The sequence below is a fragment of the Cyprinus carpio genome, chromosome A8 (genome assembly GCF_018340385.1).
Source record: "Cyprinus carpio isolate SPL01 chromosome A8, ASM1834038v1, whole genome shotgun sequence".
NCBI classification, from domain to species: domain Eukaryota; kingdom Metazoa; phylum Chordata; class Actinopteri; order Cypriniformes; family Cyprinidae; genus Cyprinus; species Cyprinus carpio.
This window is the reverse complement of record NC_056579.1, coordinates 5286042-5307380: the sequence shown is the minus strand read 5'-3', so window position 1 is coordinate 5307380 and position 21339 is coordinate 5286042. Positions and strand designations below refer to the sequence as shown.

The 21339-nt window shown below is 36.8% G+C and overlaps 1 protein-coding gene across 2 annotated transcripts in view; it reads left to right on the top strand.

Moving 5' to 3' along the window:
* LOC109088697 (plexin A3) overlaps positions 1-21339 on the top strand; it is a 165412-nt gene that overhangs the window by 7349 nt on the left and 136724 nt on the right. For both annotated transcript variants that reach the window (XM_042761750.1, XM_042761749.1), the window contains exons 2-3: positions 2498-3780; positions 10145-10327. In XM_042761750.1, the coding sequence (XP_042617684.1) occupies positions 2596-3780; positions 10145-10327 (1368 nt within the window). In that variant the 5' untranslated portion in view covers positions 2498-2595. The remainder of the gene's footprint in view (positions 1-2497; positions 3781-10144; positions 10328-21339) is intronic.

The following is a 21339-nucleotide window of genomic DNA, read 5'->3' as shown; positions in this document are numbered from 1 at the left end:
CTGTTTGTTTTTTTTTTTTTTTTACCATGGAGATTTCAGTTGATTTAATGAGTGGCTGTGTTGTTAATACTTCGTTTTCATGTGCACTATTTAATTATGCTCCTGAAAATGTGATTTGTATGCACTTTTTAAATTAGTTTTTAGGTTTGAAGCCTGCCGACACATTATTTGTGTTTGAAATGTATCATTTATGTGATTTTATACCTGCTTTTTCATCAACTGAACACACAAATATAGTCAGAGTACTCATACAAATATCTGAAGTAGCTGTTCAGTATAGACATAATTGAATATTGTGATGTATTATTGAATAAAAATGTTGTGGCAGTAGCTTGAGCACATTTGTTTCCAGAGACAAATTGAAGCACGACTCCTTAGTCCTGCCAGATGCAGAAAAACTGTAGTGCTTAGGTTGTGGTTGAAGTGAAGCCTTATTCCGCCCGTGTGTGCTTAATGTGGCCCTTCCCGACCCTTCCCTTCCCTTCTCTTTGGAAAGAGAGAAAGATAGAAAGAAAGGGAGACAGACAACAGGAGCCATGCAGACCTCTTTCATTCCTGCTGTTGTGCCCAGTGGGGGGAAGCAGTGATTGAACAAACGACCGATGTGTTTGATCTGCAAACCGCTTGTGTTAAATTTTCCAAGAGTGAATGAAATGGTGCTATAACCTCTCGCTGCGTTTTTTGTGTCCTTTCTGTCTTCTCTCTGTGATCTTGCGTCTTGCTCCGGTTTAAAAATTGAGAAAGGTTCTTATTCAGAACTAGTTCCTTTTTTATTTGAAATAAAAGCGAATGATTTTCGTGGCATTCAGTTAACAGCTCTGGACGGAGTGTGAGAGATTCATAATTTCTTGCCATCTGAAAAGTGCACCATTTCATGTTGTGTGTTTATATGTTTAGATTTTTAAAATATGAAACATTTCTTTGAATGCATTTATTAAGTGCTACTATGCCATTTATTTCTTTGCTGTTATTCAAGGAAAACCTGGTTATATCAGGAAATTTCAAATTCCATTTTCATGGCCTGGAAAAGCCATGGAGTTTCTAAAATCATTGAAAGTTGTTCTAGTTATGTTCTAAAATATTTAATTGCGGAAAACTGACTTTCAAGCCACAGTCTCATTGTAACCACAAAATTTGGTTTGGTTCAATTAAATGGTAAAACATTGAATCGGTTTTAAATGTTTTTATTCAGTAATCAGAATTATTTGAAAAGGTCATGGAAATATATTTGTCACAAAGTGTGGGAACCCTGCATTATTGTTTAGGAGTATAAAATAATCATCATTAGAAAACAGGCCTTTGAGAGGCAGTGGAATAGTTTTTATTGTCTGTCCTTTTCTTCTCCAAATCAAAAAGAATTTTTGAAAATACAGAATCACTTGAATCAGTATCGTTAAATTCCTTACGATTCCCATCCCTGTTCTTGCTGTCTGGTTAAGGGCTGCTTCCTAATTAACAAAAGCGCTTGGGATTAGTGCTCGCAATGACCATAAAGGTTTATTAGCAATCCATTGAGTGAAAGGAGTGGGAGTGACAAGGCTTGGCACCAGCAGAAGCCACTTGATCAATACATACCCCCAAAATCCCCTCACCCAGCTGTCACGCACTGGCTCACAGTCCACTCTGAGTCACTAATGCCTCCAAATGGAGAGCAGGCAGGGATGGATTGAGTCTCAGGCAGAAGTGCTGAAATTCTGATTGTTGGGTTTTAAAATCTGTTATTGTCAAAGTTCATTTTGCTAGAACTCAAAGGTTCATTTCTGGTAAGAATCTGCAAGAGTGCCTTTTGTGGATGTGTACAAGACGGATAAATATATGCAACACTTAGCTATCAACCTGTACACACCAACAACATTTATTCAGTGTTCAGAATCTTGGCCTGATTAATCACAGTGAGGTAATACAAAGGAAACTGGATGCATTTTATGGCAGTCAAGGTATGCATTTTATTTTATTTTAAGTTTATCAAGTTTATGCATTACCAGGGAATCAAACCCATGATCTTGGCGCTGTTGGTGCTTTATTGTTTGAGCTTCAGGGATCCTCAGTAAAATGCGAGAAAATCTGCCAAACTTGTTTATGGCTTTATATGGCACTAGCTGCTTTGCATATCTTTCCAAAGAATCTCAGCATTGCAAACAAGTAGTATTGCTACTAGATGCATGATCAACAGTTTCTTGATGGATTTGTGATGCTGATAAGTATTGCAGAATTAGAAAGAGGTTGTTATTGAAGGATGAAGCAGTGCAAACTCTATTACAAACTGGCAAGAAATGGGCTCTGATTATAAGGGTCAGAGTGTGGGTTAAGAAACTAAATTATGACTGTTTTTCTTTGCAAAATTATTGCCTTGGTGGGGGGGGGGGGTATTGAAATAGTAAAGTATGATGACCCCTTTAATGCAATTAAACTTTTAAAGATAAGACATTGCTTTGCCTGCATAATCCATTTTCAGATGAACTAATTTTTTTCCTTGTTTCTCTCTCGTTCATTGTAGACATGAACCACTGAGACAGCAAAAGAAGAAAAAGCCTGGAATACGCTTAAGGGAAGAGCTTCGTCTCATTCCCCCTCCAATTTAGAAGGTCTGGAATCATGAGGTCCTTGTGGCTGCTGGTATTTTCTGTCTCTGTTTTGACCGGGACCAACATGGCATTTCCCATGACACCTACTGAACCTCCTGAAGTCTCTGGGAGCTTCAGGGTTAAAGATACGAGCCTTACGCACCTCACTGTGCACCGCAAGACTGGCGAGGTATTCGTCGGCGCAATAAACAGAGTCTACAAACTCTCCGCCAATCTGACCGAACTGCGCTCGCACCAGACGGGTCCCGTGGAGGACAACGCCAAGTGCTACCCGCCCCCCAACGTACGACCATGCAAGCAGAAACTGGAATCCACAGACAACGTCAACAAATTGCTGCTGGTTGATTATGCTGGCAACCGTCTGGTGGCTTGTGGAAGTATCTGGCAGGGCGTGTGCCAGTTCCTGCGGCTGGAAGATCTCTTCAAGCTTGGTGAACCACAACACCGTAAAGAACACTACCTCTCGGGAGCCAAAGAGCCAGATGGGATGGCTGGAGTTGTGGTGGGTGATGACGAAGGAGACTTGAAGAAGAAAAAGAAAGGTGACAGCCGCCTCTTCATCGGCGCCGCCATTGATGGCAAATCCGAGTATTTCCCAACCCTGTCCAGCCGTAAACTGGTGGCGGATGAGGAGAAAATGGAAATGTTCAGCTTGGTTTACCAAGATGAGTTTGTGTCCTCTCAAATCAAGATACCTTCAGATACCCTGTCTCAATATCCCACATTTGACATCTACTACGTTTATGGGTTCTCCAGCCGCACGTACATCTATTTTCTCACTTTGCAACTGGATACCCAGCTCACCCAGGTGGACGCGACGGGCGAGAAGTTCTTTACCTCAAAAATTGTCCGCATGTGCTCCAATGACACAGAGTTCTACTCCTATGTCGAGTTCCCACTTGGGTGCACCAAGGATGGGGTGGAATATCGACTTGTCCAAGCTGCCTACAAGCACCGTCCTGGGAAGATTCTGGCCCAGGCTCTCGGCCTTTCTGAGGACGAGGATGTCCTGTTTGTGATCTTTTCCCAGGGTCAGAAGAACAGGGCTAACCCACCGAGAGAAACAGTGCTGTGCCTCTTCACGCTGCACCAGATCAACCTGGCCATGCGAGAGAGGATCAAGTCATGTTACCGCGGGGAAGGAAAGCTGTCTCTGCCATGGTTGCTCAACAAGGAACTGCTTTGTATTAATACGGTAAGTCTTTCAATTAATTTTCACTCTAAATCTGTTTTATTTCAAGCATTTGTGATCACGATTTTGCCAAGTAGATCAAAATCCTTGATCTACCAACCACATTTTAGGTGTAAGCTCAGGGTTACGGTTAGGGTTGTTTTGGTGTTTGTTATAAACAACAGCAATGTTATTATTCTCATCAACTTATTATTCCCTTCTGGTTTTTGGGGTTAAGTTAGGGGTATGTAGACTTGACATGAATGTTATTTCAGCATCAAAAAATTAAGTTTATCTTGAAATAGGACCAACTTGGAAAAGGACATGTTCATGGATCAACATTATTTTATCAACTATCTTATGGAACAATCACACTCTTTTCAAACAATCATAGGCCAAGCCCCAATGGACAAATCATCACCATGATAATATGCTATATATATATGTTTTTAATTAATTCATTTATATCAGCTTATATTGGATATTTAATGGTTTCAGCCCATTTTAAAAGTTTTTTTTCTGATATCTAGCGCTAATTTAAAGGGGTCCTGTACTGAGAAATTAAAAATTCCCTAAATCTTTTGCCATATAAGAGGTCATTGTACTATAAAAACATGCTGTAAGTTTCAGAACTCAAAACTTTCTTGTTAGTCTAAAAATAGCTTATATTGAAGCCAATTTGCCAAAACGGCAGGTTGTGGAATGTGCAACTTTATGATGTAATAGAGTAGCTAAACACCGCCTCCACAGAAGATCAACACCTGCTTCTACGTCGCTGTCTGTTTAGCCCCGCCCACCAATTCACGCATGTAATTAACGAGCGATGCAAATGCAGCTCTACGCAGAAACCAAACGATTAAGATGCTCCAGAGACAACAAGACACTATACAGTGCTAAGTTGTGGAAACAGTCTTTGCATTGCCTTCCTTCTGATCCCAACATTAGGAAAGAGTGGATGATATTTTTAATGAAGATCCAGACTGCATCAGTAAGAACTTGTTCCTTTATTTACTTCATTTTACCACAGATTCGTTTATAAACAAGGCACAATTTGATGCAGGTTTTTCAGAAAGACTGAAACTAAAATACGTTGCTGTGCCGATTATAGTGGATCCGACCGTAAAGTGGGACCAAACAAATGTGAATAACTTTTTTTATTTTGTGGTGACTATTGTGTTATCTGTTATTACAAATCGTTTGATATGTACTGGGTATTTATGCATTTTTAACCTAAACCACAGCAGCATCCGTCTGTGAAGGCTGTAAAACATACACAATTGTTAGCCAATCATAGCAGTGGGCATTTACCTGAAAATATGATGTTTTTTGATCTAAAACTCTTTATAACATTATAAAAAACACAAAAAATTACAAATTAAAAAAAAACAAAATCAAAAAATGTTGATAACATTATAAGTGGACCTCAGAGAACAGTGCAAAATAATAAAAAAGGCAGTTCATGACCCCTTTAAAGGAACATCAGTAGATTATGGCAAGGATATAACTATTTGAGTCCACCATCTCTTGACATGCACTTCACCTTTAAGAGTGCGTGTAAGTGTCTAATTTAAACAGTATGCTTTTTTATAGTGGATTTTCAGCAGAAATATTTTTTGCATATGCAATAGATTATTAAGTCGTTCTTTACTTTGAAAAAAATATTTTCTTTTTTTCCCCTGACAAAGTAGTATAGATTCACATTATTGGCTATTTATTGGTTATTGATATTCCCGGAATTGTAACATTGGTGCATCTCTACACACTACCTATTAGCTTATACATATCCAAGAGGCAAATTATGGTGTTTTTAAAGCCCCTTACTTCATCTTATTGGTTGATTGCAATGTTGATCCGGACACATGTCCTCCTTGTTTAAATCATGTTTTTAAAATGTGGATTTATGTCACAACAGGTACCTGCAGCTTTCTGTGCTCACATAATCATAGACCTTCAGTCTGTTTTCTGTTTTTTTCTTTTGTTGATCCTGAAAAACTAATTTGTGGATGCTATACTGTACATGATTCCCATTGACCTAATTGTGACATGTTGCAGACTTTTCAGGAATGCCTGTGTAGGGGAAACTGTCTAACATGATTACACATCTTAATCTGATGTAATGTATCTTTGATGAAAAATCTATTCAAACCAGACAGGGTGGGAAGCAATAGCTTATTATGTGAGAGATGAAGAAGGTGATGGCTAGACATCAAAATCAATACGCCTCTGAACCATTCAAGTGTACCATACATGGTCTGCCTCTGGAAACCCTTGATGCTTTATTTATGAATCTTTAATATTTGTCTCCTGTAATTCAGTGTGCAGTGACAAATCACACTCATGATTTTATGTTATGTATCTGCCTTGAAGCTAGTTATAGGCTTGCAAATTTGCAAATACCTTAAAAAGTGTGTTAACATCAACTCTGTCCAAGGGTTAGGTATTGTTCATTTCTTAGGGGTTAAGCAAACTGTAATTTTGTAGCTAATTAGCATACAGTGGAGTTGTTGACAAAAAGTACCATGGTACAAAAACGGTATATTTACATGTAGGGCTGGGCGATATATTGCATGCGATTGCCACGTGCATTTCGTCAGTAAAGCCGGTTCCCTGATTACCGCTAAATCACCATCACCTGCTTTCAAATGGAGCGGCATTTAATAGACAGCTGTAGATCACTGACAAGCTTTGCAATATTGCGTTCATTATCGAAGGCGACGATACTGATATAATAAAAACAATAAAAAAGTTTGTATTGAGGTACTGAAGCCAAAATTTTGGTTTAGAACCAACCCTAGTGTACATATTGAATCATTTTGCTGCATGTTGTTTGATATGTTAGTTGTCTGGTAGTTATTTAGTGACTCTGTGCTTGTAAACGGAAGCTGACGTCGTGTTACAGTAGTAATGTTTTCCCCCTCAAAAAAATAACAGAAAGTATTAGCAAACCAGGAGAGTTTGTTTTTCCTTCTTATTTGCCTGGAGGACAAACAGACGAAAGGACAATTTGTGTCCGTGGCTGCAATTGCGCTGGGAACAATAGCCCAACACCTCGCGGCCCAGCTAGAACAGATGGGGCGAAGATGGAGAGTGCCGATGACCTCGTTCCTTTTGGGGGAGTGGCTGTGGTTGTTTTTATGAGCAACAACAGGGTTCCCCATGACTGATGCAAATCTGCTCCTGATTCCAGGGCCGTGGCTGGCGGGGTATTATTAGCTCTTTCTCATGCACAGCAATGGCCCTCCGCCTTTATAATGAGAGCATGCATGTCTGCCGCAAGCTCATGCTTCGTTTAATACATTTAGCCTTCATATGTATGCACAAAAACAAGCCGTTCCACCAGCCAACATCACCTTCTCAATCATCATTCAACGGCATGCTCTCAAGACACCCCATCGCCTCAAAGAATTTGGGTGGAAGGTGCCAAAAAAATTCAGCTGTTGCTGTTGCACCTTCATATTTGTCATTACCGATGTGAAACGTCTTGCTGTTCGAGCTGATGTCATTCATCCTCAGGCTAAGCTGACCTCTCGTTGCACTTAACAGAGGTTTTTTATGTGCCGTTGGATGCCATGGTCCAGAGGAAGTGAGATTAAATAGCTTTGTGGTTTCCATCGAGCTCCGTGAACTTGGTAATGAGTCAATAGTTCACCTCCAGGATGAACCTGGGGGACTAGGTTTGGTGCTCGATGACATCATCACTCGGCCGGTTGATATGTTGCAGATGTTAGTTAGCGCAATTGATTTTTGAATAACTCTTCTGACATTTCCTTGAGGAGAAATGACATGATTTTCTTGTATTTTTTTCTCTCCTTTGTGTCAGTGGACAGCCATTAAAATCAGCTGAAATAATGCTTTTCAGAGACACTCAGAGGGTAAATGGTGCCTTTTTCAAGAGAGAGCACATCTAAAGTGATAAAGCACTGACAGTGAGGTAGATTGCAGGATGATGTCATGTCTCACCGGTCGGTGCACGTCGGCTCCTGGTCTGATCCCCATGGGCTCACTTTTGCAGTCTCTGTTTGGGTGGCTCTTCCCTGTCTGATCTATTAGCTGGCACTTCCTGTCTGAGATGCTGTGATTTGACAACAACTGGAGAAAGCTATTGTCAGGTCTTCAGGGTATTTGTTTGCTTATGTGGATGTATTTTTATTTTTGTGATATATAAATACATTTAAGTGTTTAACTTTAAATCGCTGCACAAATTAATTTTTACTTTATGCATTCTGATAGAACTTAATGTCCCAAAGATATCAGAAAATGTTATTAAACAATGACATAATGCTGGCTACTCAGCATTGGTTGTTGAGGGTCTTCAAAGCACCAACAAGTAATTATTTTATATTAATGAGACAGCTGTTTTGTTTTGTTTTGTTTTGTTTTGTTGGGGGGTGTTTTTGTTTTGTTTTGTTTTGTTTTGTTTTTTGTTTTGTTTTGTTGGGGGGTGTTTTTGGTGGTGTTTTGTTTTTGTTTTAAATCACTTCAACAGATTTGCCAACCGTATCATTGGTCCCTGTACTTTTGCGTCCATTCGTTTTTCATTTTTTAACCCAGAAATGAAATACGGAAAATGCGGTTAAATCTTCTTTAATGGTTGAAACACTTTTGAATAAAATAAGCAGATACAAAATAATTTTCATTATTCAAAATTCTTATTTCATTAAAAATCAGAAAAATTATATAAAGCTTGTTTTTTAACGTGTATATAAATGCTAAATTTAATTTAGACTTTTTTTAGCGTCTCTATACAGAGGCTTGAGCCCTCTAGCGCTACTGATGTGGCCACCATAACTGCTTTATGAAAACTTTTAGCTTCGATATTTTATGATCTTAAAGTGCCCCTATTATGGCATTTCTAAGATTCGTAGTATTGTTTTGGGAGTCTTCTATAATAGGTTTACATGCATGCAAGGTCAAACAACCCTTTCGTTTTCTCAGAATATGCATTTAATAAAACAACATTCCAAACCATTCCCAAAATACATTCTCTAAAAACCCCTAATATTCACTATCCCTAAACTGTTGATCATAAACTCATTGATTATAACAGATTTTTGTTGAATAAGATCGTGATAAACTGAAATTAATGACAGCTTTATAATTATTAGGGAGCGCAGAGCGAGCTTTCTTGGCCAATTCATTCAAAATTTCAGTATATTTTGTTTTTCGTAATGCTGTTGTTCCAGTCACAGCTGCACACTGCAAACATCAGCATATACAGTAGACAGCAACCAAAATGGTCGCATTGTTCAATTTTTTATTTTAATTTTTTTGGAGAACGTGCAAGTTCAGATTTTGAGGAAATGATGGAAGACGGCGGATTTGGATTTCACACTAAAATAAAATAAAAGACCGCTTCATAAACCAGAGAAGGTGAACCTGTTGGTATTCTTGTGGAAAAACAAACAAACAAACAAACAAAAAACATGCAAGTCCTGTCAGCGACAGCCAGTTTAGTTTCACTTTTCTTTTTGTTTTCAAAAAGCTTGTTATCTTTGCTGTTTATCTCACGTTATGCCATGGAGGCTTTCTTTATTATTTTTTGTTGTTGTTGTTTGTTTGTTTTTTATTTATTTGATTTCCTTACTGTTTGCTAAACATTCTGTAATTTATTAGTCTGTGCATATAATAGCATATGGAGCTATGCCTGATCTTAATAGTTTTTGTTAATAAACGAGTTTCTCATTATAGCCTACAGTTTTATTGTTGTTGTGCTTTTTAATTAAGCATAACAATGAATCAAACTTTTGTTTTAGTCTTAAAAAGTGAAAAGTTTATAGATATAAGCATAACAGACAATTATCTTTTCTTGTAAAACGTGACACTGAGATCTTGATTTCGAAGTGAAAGCATCCAAAGTCTGGCTTATATCACAGCAAAAGAGGAATTCCCTTCACAATTTAAATCACAAATAATACAAATAAAATATTTTGTTTTTGTTTTACTTTTTTTTTTTTTTTTTTTTTTTTTTTTTTGTTTTTACTTATTCTTTTTTTTTTTTTTTTTTTTTTTATTAAAAAATTATTTATTAATTTACTTTTATTTAAATTATATTTTCAGTGTAGCCTCAGACTTTTGGACCACAGTGTCTATTTTTACACATGACTTTCTTTAGGCCTAAAACATGAACAGAAAACAATCTTATGAATATTAACGAATTGTGCTTCTATGCTTAGAGAACCGAACTGAGCTGGACGATGACATCACTGAATCAACAATGAACTGACTTTAACTGGAAAATTGACTATTTTTTATTGTCTTCTTGCATTATTGAAACACTATTTTCCTGTTTAACACTTTAAAGCTGCTCTGACACAATCTGCATTGTATAAAGCTCTATATAAATAAAGGTGACTTGACTTGCTTCATTGTTTCTCGTTTCATCCTATAGCCTAAGCAGATTGGCGATGATTTCTGTGGCCTGGTTCTGAACCAGCCTCTCGGAGGACTGAGGGTCATTGAGGGCAATCCTCTGTTTGACGACCGCACTGATGGTATGGCGTCCGTGGCCGCGTACACTTATGGAGATCATTCAGTGGTGTTCGTGGGGACTCGCAGTGGCCACCTGAAGAAGGTAAGAACTAACCAGTTTTATGGAGCTCTTGTCACTGGCTGGGCTTTTGGTTTGTTCTTGGTGTTGGTTGATTGGGAAGTCATTGTGAAATGGTGAAGATGTTGACAAGTGAGTTTGGTTATAATTGACTGCATTGACTGACTTATCCGTTATCAAATTCTTCCAGTCCATCAGTGATGCTGTACTACATCAGTTCAAAGTCAACAGCATGTGCAACCTGCATTTAGGGTTGGGTATTTTTATTTTATTTTATTTTTTATGGTGGATGACATTAAAGAACGACTTTTTTTATTGGAATAAAATATAGTTTCCTATTTTTACCCAAAATAGGATGGAGAGGCCGTTATTGAGCGCTATAAACACATGTAATATCAGTTTCATTCATTCAGAAACTCCACATATGCATCACAGAAGTAATAGATCTCATGATGCTCAAGGAAATCCCTAATATGGACAAAAGCATCCAGCATCTCTGTGACTGAAAAAAAGAAGATAGAAACATTTTGAATGATGAAACATAAAGATAATAAACACTTGACTGTGACAATATATGGTTTATCTGTGTTCTTCAAGCCATCTCAAGTATTTTCATAATAATGAAGTATATTTATAATCCATTGCTAATTGATATAGCCTTTATTAAAGTATATAATATATTTTCTGCCTCATTCTCTGATAAGAAGCCACATCAGATCACAAAGGGATGTTATCTGACTGATGTTGAGGAGGAAAAACATGTCATAATGTTCTCTTTTGTTGGACAACAGGTTTAAAAAACGCTTCTCATTGCAAGTCATTACAAGGGGAGTTTAGCTTAAGGCAGTTTAATTTAAGCACGTTGTAATGTAGCTAGCTAACGGTAGGCTACCTGCTGCCATCAGAGTGTGATTGCTACATTCACGCGCTCCTCGGATGCTCTCATTTCCCGAGTGGTGTTTTAAGTCGAAATGTGAAAACAACATGGACACTAACGTTACTCTAAATATGTGTTAGATTTGTATCAACAGAGCTTTCTGACTTGAATTTGCTAAATTTTGGAATTATTTTTCTGATTATTCTGACACCACATGACTGCAGTATAATTTTACTAGTGATCATGTGCGGTGATTATGCTTCTTGCATAATCATGCATAGTTTTCTCTGATAGATGGTTGGACTTGAACTTGTAAGAGGGACTGCTGAAGTCAGCCAATTTGGAAAGTTTTTTTGTTTTTGTTTTTTTAATGTTTTTTATATGATTTTTTTTTTTTGTTAAAAAATAATGTAGACTTATGAAGAAGAATGCCCCCTTTAGCTTCTTAATGCACAATTTTGATTTCATGTTGATGTAAAAGCTAGGGATTTGTCAATTTTTTGACTAGCTTTTTCACATTTTTAACTAGATTTAGAGTGGCAGAAGACATTGTTCTATGTGTTAATGTTTTATGTATACATTCAAATGTTTGGGGTCATTACAATTTCTAAAAGAAATCTCTCATTCTCACCATGGCTGCTTTTATTTGGTTAGAAATACAGTCAAAACAGTAATATTCTGAAATATTATTACAATTTAAAATCACTGTTTTCTATTTGAAAAGTAATTTATTCCTGTGATGGAAATATTGCCAATCAGGAGCTTTTGTATTTACTTTCTAAAGAAAATCTTCCTCCCTCATCTTGTCTTTCTCACCTCAACTCATTATTCAATACAGTTCATGGTACTGATTTAATGATACGATTTTCTCTTGTTTTTTTTTTTGTTTTGTTTTTTACAAAATGATATTTTAGACAAATTATAAATGAAAAAATGTCCTTTTATGATTGCTTGGACAAAATACTGAAAACAACCCAAATAAAAAACCCAAATAAAAGAAATCTCTTCATATTAAACAAACTAAGGCTTTGCCTGTGCCCTTTCATTCAGTTAGAGGCAACCACTGGATTTTAATCATGATCCAAACAAAGATGCTGCATACATGCAGCATGAGCAGTTTTTAATCTAAATTAGATTGTATAATTTAAAAATTTGAAGCAGAAACAGAATGGTCTGACTTTAACTTCGTGAAATTATGCTACATAAAACATCTGAACGAGACAAAAACAGCAGATGGGCTTAATGAGAACGCAAAATCACTCTCTGACAGCAGGTGGCGCTTATGGAACAGCAGCAATACAGCGTTTCCTTGCTTGATTCTGATTGGTCCGTCGCAACATTCCGAGGTATGTTATCCCTCGATAACAACCTGTAAAAACTAATAACACAGGCTCAGCCGGGTAACTTAAGTCGACGATATACTCTTGCTAGGAACTGTTTTTTCTTGGTGGAAGCTTTGAATTTGTTTAGCTAATAGAATATCAAAACTTTAATTAAAATTGTGCACAATTATTTAATGATGTTATCCTGGTATCGCGGACTCGCTTTCTTGTTTCATACAAACGCAGCTGCTGCCATTTTGCTAAGTTTGTTTTGTACGCTGTAATGGATTATAAGATCTAACTAACAAACTGGCAAGATTTTAAAACATTTTAGTCTTAAATCTTTTATCGCCATAATTATTTATGGGGTGAAATGTTTTGTAATAAGTGGTTTGACTGCACCTTATCCCTTAAATATCCGTCTAGTTTGAACTTGCCGCTTGCTCGCAACTACTGTGTTCACGGAAGCTTTGCTTCCAAATATTTCAACTCAAATCATTATTTCGTGTCTAATTATTTACTTATGTGGCAAGTAGCCGTGTAATAAGTGGGATAATGTACATCCAGCCGGTTGTTATCGCAGAATCGCGTTGGGGTCCTGATCACCCTGTCGGGGTTATTCTGTGATAACACATGTCTGGATGTACATTATCCCTTACTTAACCAATTAGCTGCTGTGGGCAGCTGTGGCCTAATGGTCAGTAATACCCATGGCTGAAGTGTCCTTGAGCAAGGCACTGAACCCCCAGTTGCTCCCCGGGCGCTGGATACAGCTGCCCACTGCTCCGAGTGTGTGTTCACGTTGTGTTCACTTCTCACTGCTGTGTGTGTGCACTTGGATGGGTTAAATGCAGAGCACCAATTCCGAGTATGGGTTACCATACTTGGCAAATGTCACGACTTTCAGCTGTTTAACTGGATCTCAACAGTATGATGTTTTGCACATATACTGCAACCTAAAGAAAGGACTTTCTCCTTCATTCCAACACGTACACAAATCACCAACAATGCCATAATAAAAGCACCACCTTATGACTCAGTCATACAGCCCGGAACAGGTGACAGCTGGGGATGTTTAAAGAATAATATGCCCACTGGTGAGTTTTTGATGGTTCTGCACAGAAGTTACTATGGTTTTTTTTTTTTCCCTCAAACAACAGCTTGACTCGTTCATAGCTAACATTTCGGCCCATATATGCACATTGAATCTCGAGGGAGCCAAAGTGAGAGGGTGGAGTCATTTGTAAATAGTTCAAGCTGTGTATGAAAAGAGAAAGAGAGAGATACCCAGTCGGCATTAAAGTTTAATATTACTCAGCAGCCTCCCGGCCTGATACGTGCCCTGTATTAGGTCATCATGAGGAACTTTTATTCGTGATGGCTTTAAGTCACTGTTCATTGAGAGAATTAAAGGAATTATTTTAGATGTGAGACCGATGAAATCACTCTGAGAAGCTGACTTGGCTCTTTCTCAGCAGACATCATAATTAAAATGAGGTAGAAGGGAGGAAAATATGCTACGGTTTTGTGTGCGTTCGCCGTTCCAGGACCCAGCTGGAGAATATAAATGTGATCGCATCCATTCTCCTATCGGAATGAAGGAGCAGGGGTCAACCCTGTGGGAGCCGTCCTGTTTTGGATTATTTACGGGAGTTCGTGTCTAAACATGTCCTGATATACCTCTCGAAGCCCCGCTCCAGATCAAACTGTTTGGAAACAGGGATACATCCGGAGATTGAATTCGAGTTTTTGGATGATAGTCTTGGGATTGTCCGTTGTTAATAAACAGAATACGGCACTTGTGATCGTGCTGATAATAAGCAGCTCTGTTTGTTGATGGAGATTATATGATATTACAGAAACGTTCCCTCATCCATATGGCCTTCATAATTGACCACAGATCACAATAAACAGAGATGTGGGGAAATCGTAATGTTTGTTTTCTCGCAAACATTGTGTCAGGATGAAATGCTAAATGGGTTGTGCATGAATCTGGTCGGTGTTAGGCAGAGACTCGCTTAGAGGCTGGTAGTTATGGTTTCATATATGTATTGTTTGTTCCTGCATAAACAGGAGATGTGGAGGAAGCGTGAATGGCTTTAGCTCATGTTCCAGGGAAAACTGAAATTTCCTCATCAGAGTTAGACAGCCGAACACAGCCGGAAGTTTAAGATTTGTCTGGATTACGGTTTGCATCATTTCTCTCTGTTTTTAAATTTACTGCTAAAATATAATTTATTCCTGTGATGCAAAGCTGAATTTTCAGTATCGTTACTCCAGTCTCCACGATCCTTCAGAAATCAGTCTAATATGCTGAATTGGTGTTGAAGGAATTATTCTTTCTATTATTAAATATTCAGGTTAGGGTTAGCTCTCTGTAAATGGTCTCTGAAAGGCCTGTTTTGGTGATTATGTACAGTGGTTTTCAGAGTGTTGGTCTACCTGCTGTAATGTGGTGTAGAGAATACAGGAGGAGGCTGGGTAATTGCTCCATATCTCCCCTCGCAATGGCTTGTTTGTTTTGGCAGGAGAAAAGAGACGGCAAGCCGCTTCTCTCAAGCTGTACGGAAATCACCCATGAGTCTTTAGTGCTTCCTGTCCCTAGTTGGCTGCAAGTCGAGTCAGTTGTTTTGACTCCTGAGTCAAAATTATAGAGTTTTGTTATATTCTAGTTTCTTTAAATCATTCTGCTTATAAAAGAAGAGCCATAGTATCATAGAGACTTGTGTCTTTTACTTTATTCTTTAGCTTGGCAACCTTTCAGAGCACTTTACCAATGGTTAGCAACCGCTGTTAGAAATGAAAATTTCCAAAAAGAACAATATTTGCCCATAGGAAAACATTTTCAATGATATTTAATTATTTCCCTGTAAAATACATACTGTGTCATTTGCCAGTAATATTTAATCATTAAAAAAATCTCTGACACATATTTAGGGCCATTTCTTTTTCATACATTTCTAGGAGCATGCTTGCATATTTATTTATTTTTTTGCCATATAAAATATATACTCTCAAATACTTAAAATTTATGCGTCATTTATAATTTAAGGGGTATTTATTTATTTAAATAATATATATACTGTATCATTTACCAGTAATATTTAATCATTTAAAAAAAAGCTGAAACTTATTTAGGGGCATTTATTTGCCTTAAAAAATTAAGATTAAGATTTTTAGGGTCATGCATGCTTTGATTTATTGATTGACTGGTTGATTTTCTAACTATATAAATATTTACAGTAACATCCATTTTTGTCAAATACTTTTATTTTTTTGTATTCCCCCCCTCCCCCCATTTTTTATTTATTTAAGGGGTATTTATTTATTTATTTATTTAACAATATTCTATATATTGTATCCATTTTATGTAAACTATTTCATTATAATCACTTTTTTAACACACATTTTCACGTTGTTGCTGTTACCAGTGATATTTAATAATTAAAAAACAGGAACTCAATTGTCACAACAATTGTAATTCATTGTCAGTTGTTCATTTTAATGGTGACTTCCTGTGGTATTTTTGCCTCTGGCCTTCTCTTCATGTCTAACCCTAGTTATTATGTCTAGTATCATGGCAGCAAGTCTTATACACAAGAAATCATGTTTTCTCCTTATAATGTAAAGATTTAGTTTTACATCCCATTTGTTCAAAACACCACACAGTATTTGTGCCTGTGGCTTCGACTGCAGTAATCCATGTCTGGTCTAGCAGGAATTGTCTCCCTCCTGATGTACTTTTACATGCGGGTGTTTAAACCAGTAGCCTGGCACCGTTTCCGGCCGGCTGAGATATTTAGCAGCAAGTGCAAAGGCAAATGAAAATAAATACAGCCAGATATTTTCCCCTGCACCTGTGCTGTTCACAGAGCCGCGAGGCTGCCGGAGGATTCTGCAGTCTCAACCTTAGCAGAAACGGCCAGGAGATAATCTGACCGCTGGGAAATAAACCCAAGGTTGTCAGGGAATTTTTTTTTTTTTTTTATGGAACACCTTTGCCGAGCCGGCAGTGTGGGCAAATGTGTGCATGTATATCATTGTGTTATGTGCACAAATGGATGTATGAGTCTGCCATTGAATCCTTAATCGGGTGCTTTTATGTTGGTTTATTGTACAGTCTATTTAGCGGCTAAAAGGACCTCAAGGTAGCTGTAGTATATCATCAAAATGGCCCATCCTGCACTGACCTCTCATCCTCTCGACCTTGTGTTTCCTGTATTCACAAAAAGAGGAAGTCATTGGCTGTGTTTGGAATGCAATACTAGCTCTATATATACTGAATAATGCCTGCTGTTTATCAAAAATAGTAAGTGAAAACAGAAGGCATTATTGTTCTGTAAACATTTCAGACCATGATATGTATCCCACATGAGCTGGGTTTCCATCCATGCATTTTTAAAGCAAATTAAGAAAAAAAAAAACCTGTACAATTTCACAAATGCACTACATTTCACCAAATTATATATATAATTTTTTCATTTGATAAGAAAACATACACAAAAACTGATGAAAATCACATTTATTCCTGGAAAATGCACGCTTAAAGTCATACCTGGAATCACATGACTGAATAATTCACTCAGATCATCGTTGCTATTAACTATTAAGTTTTTAGAGCATTTTGTCAGAGCGTTTCCCAACCTGTTAGCACTTTAAACTTGCTAACTGAAAGCACAAAGGAACATGATCAACTGCACCAATTTTGCATCACTACTATAAAATGATATGTACTTTTTAATAATTTCCAATTAGGCACTGAATATAGAGTATCTATAAAAAGTTTTGTTAGTAAAGCGGATGGGATTCTGTTTGGTTAGGATCTTACGTGACACCAGGGTTGTTCATCACACTTGAAATAGAAGGTCAGGTCAAGCGCATTGCATTGTGGGATACAGTATTTTCCGCAGTGCACATTTTCGCAAATGTAGCAGAGTGTCATCCTGGTTTTCAATGCATACAGAAACATCCCATATGCATGTGTATATTAATAGTAGTATGCACAATTGCAAATGCAATTGTGCAGTTTTTAAATGAAGAAACGGATCCTATTACACATGCCGCCTGTGATCCGGTATGATCATGTTTATGTTTTATAAAGATAAATACGCCAGGGTGAAAATTCTCATTCTGCACCCAGTCTTAGACATATTGAATCCGGCAGATTAGTGTCCCTGTCGCAGTGTTCAAATTGATTAATGCCTTTTAAAAAGCATCAAATCCCCGTGCTTCTTCGCAACTGTGTGCCGCGGCTCACATAATAACGGCGGTTTTCGTGTGAGCACCATCAACTGAGTCACGCTAATCCTCATAATCATGCATGAGCTGCAAGTATTTTAATTTCTTCTTCATCATCACCTGCCTTTTTTCCCTCAGCTTTTATATTTCGCCATGTTAGCATTTTTGTCTCCAGCGGATGGAGACTTCAGAAAGCAGCCCAAATGGAACAGATCTGATAGGTCAGAGCTGACCACTCCATCGGCCATTTTGAGCCTCATTTTTGCTCTATTCAAATCCAAGTATGATTGGGCTGGAAATTGGAGCTAATTTAGCGACGTAAATCAGCAGAAAAGCATGGCGCGGGCATGGAAATGGCCGGGAGGCTGATTTACGAGTGGCTCGGCCCTCATTCACGTTTGATCATGGCTAAATCTGTTTGCCATAGATCTGCTGTCACGGATCGAGGCGGGGAGGGATGCGTTGTATCTTGGGCCGGGCTGATCCGCCGGTGTGTTGGAGTTGGAGTCTTGTCAACTCCTTTAATTAGGTGACTGTTTTCTACCTGGGAAACAGATGTGTTACTCTCCTCTGTGGAGCAGCGACAGACAGAAGCTGCTAGATGATTTCTCGAGTGCTCATGTTGAGGTGTTTGGACCATCTGAGCACTTGTTAAATTTACTGCTATTCAATTTTTGATGCAGCTTTTTAGGCCACATTTGCATTTAGCAGATCATCAATTACTAAAAACCTTTCTTAAGATCTGGGCCAGTTGCATAAACGTAGTCACTATGTTACCTGACCCCTGTTTTTTTAAAGGGGTCATCAGATGCTACATGCACTTTTACAAGTTGTTTGAACTGAAATGTGTGTTGGCAGTGTGTGTGCACAACCACCCTATAATGATAAAAACGCCATTGAAATGTCACTGGATTTATTAGAAACCACTGTTTAATTTTGACATTTTGTCTTATTCAGGCCTAAAGCCCTATACACGTCAGGCTCTGTTGGGCCAGGTTCAGCTGTGTGGATTGTGCTGTATCTGAGTCAGTGTTACACTGTAATTGTGTCTGGCATTATCATACTTTACTGCATCACATCCACGCATGAGGTAAACCTGCACTTTTAGACTTACTAACATTAGGCTGCTTTTGATCTCAGTGTGATTTAGAATGGGATTCTGGTTCAGTATATGTAATGGAAACTTAAGTCAATAAACTTGGGTCAAGTGACTCAGCCTATAAATACAAATTTAGACTTTCATAAAAGAGCTAACGGGTAAACTTTCCTGCTGCATCCACATGAAATACTTCCTGCGAGCTCTCAGTGAAGACATTGGGATTTATGTGTTTCTGACCACGGTGATTTTACAATGGTCATATTCCCTTCATATATGCCTTAATATATTTGATAGGATATTAAATTATTAGTTAATAATACAAATAATAATAATAATAACAATAACATTAAGTAATTAAAAATTATTTGTTTTAATTTTTCATAATTATATTATAATGATATTATTATATGACTAAAATAATAACAATAATTATTATTATATAAATGTTTTATATAATACCATATAGCTATAATAATAATAATAATAATAATAATAATAATAATAATAATAATAATAAAGTACTAAAATTACTAAAACTAAACTGAAATAAAAAATTAAGCTATATAGAAATATTAAAAAAAATTATTAATAATAAAAATATTAATATTAATAAATACTATAATAGTATATAAATAATACTAAAATAACATTGCTTTAAAAATAGATAATAAATCACACTAAAATATTCTTCTGCCAAACAGACTTTTTACCGTTTTTACACTAATAATAATGATAATAATAATATAGATAATAATGAAGTATTTCAAAATATTAGCAGTTTTTGTGAATGGTGTGAATTTTAAATTAGTGCACTCGCTATAGTTGCCGTTTCTGTCACATCCTTGGTAGTATTTTTTTTTTAATTTTTTTTTTTTTTTAGGAACATTGTTGTGATTGCTAATCAATTTATCAAGTTTTTTTTTGTTGTTGTTTTTTTTTATTTTTATTTTTATTTTTTTATTTTTTTTCTGGGTCCTCATATACTTTCCTTCCTGTTAGTATTTGGTAAAAACCCTTGAACTAAATTCTTTAGTTCTTCACTGACATCATTGTCTCGAAGGTGACATCATCAGTATGACCCAGTACCTCTGCGTTCTGCTGGATGCTGTCAGCATCATTTGGCCTGGTGTATGTCCACACTGGCAGTAATCACTTTACCTCAGGTACAAGCTAATGAACACAAGCACTTATATGTGTAGTGTTGTAGGATTAGGCCGGTCAGGGCCACCTGCCGCGCGGACGCAGCTCTTATCTCGCGCCTCGTGTCATAATTTAATGGGAGGCTTGATAATTTCATTAAAGGTCAAGACAGACGCATCTCTTAAATGGAAGCTAGGTGTTTAGGTGGGCAGCTCTTAAGCACCTGTCTGGGGCCATGTGCCATAAAGGCCCTGGGCGAGTGCCCAACTTACCATGATTCAGAAACCGTGTCGACTATAAATGGGCGGTATGAACAAAATCTTATTTCACGCTGTGAGTCATTTTGTATCATGGTAACAGTGTGTCACTATGATGGAAATTCAACAAAAATTGGTTTAGATATTAAATAACCCTGTGGCAATGCCTGTTATGGTTAAACCAGTAAATGTGTTACAAATCAGAGGTATCTGATTGATTTTTTTTTTTTTTTAACTAGATATACACAAACCAAAGAGCTGTGAACCAGTGAACAAGTTGTGTTGAGTAAATGTGGAAACAGCTTCACATTATGTGCTACTTCAGTTAAAGATACAATACAATTAATGTTAGATATAAACATTATTTACAAAATAGCTAAAATATACTGTTCAAGTTTGAGGTCAGTAGTATTTTTATTTTCTTTTTTCTTTTTTATTGAAAGAAGTCTCATACATCTATTAGTCAAAAATACAGTAAAAAAAAAATTAAATATTAATGCAATTTAAAATGTATGTTTTCTGTTTTAATATATTTTAAAATAATTTATTTGTAATTTATAAAATAACAAAATATAATATAAAAATATAAAATAATTGTAATTTATTCCTGTGATGCAAAACTGAATTTTCAGCATCATTACTCCAGTCTTCAGTGTTTAAATAAAAATAAAACTTAAAAAACTGTCACTTTTGATAAATTTAACGTGTCTTTGTTGAATAAATATTAATCTTTAAAACAAACAAACAAAAAAACTTACTGACCCAAAATCTTTGAACGTCAGTGAATAAATATTATTATACCGTATAATTATATAAACATATTGTGTAATATTGTCTAATATAATGAGATATTGTGCTTTAGCTTTTGGACCATATGCTTGGTAAAATTATGTTTTTTAAACGTATCCCCTTTAAAGCACTGCTACTTCAGAGCAGACATGTCTTTGGCTCCTGTGTTGTATCTTTTTGAGATGCAGCATCAAGTAAATAAATATTCTGTTCCATGAATATGTCTTATGTAAACATTATAAGTCCTGTTGGGTGAACCCAAAACCTGCCTTATTATTTAGGACACCAATTATTGAGCTAGTCATCCAGACGAC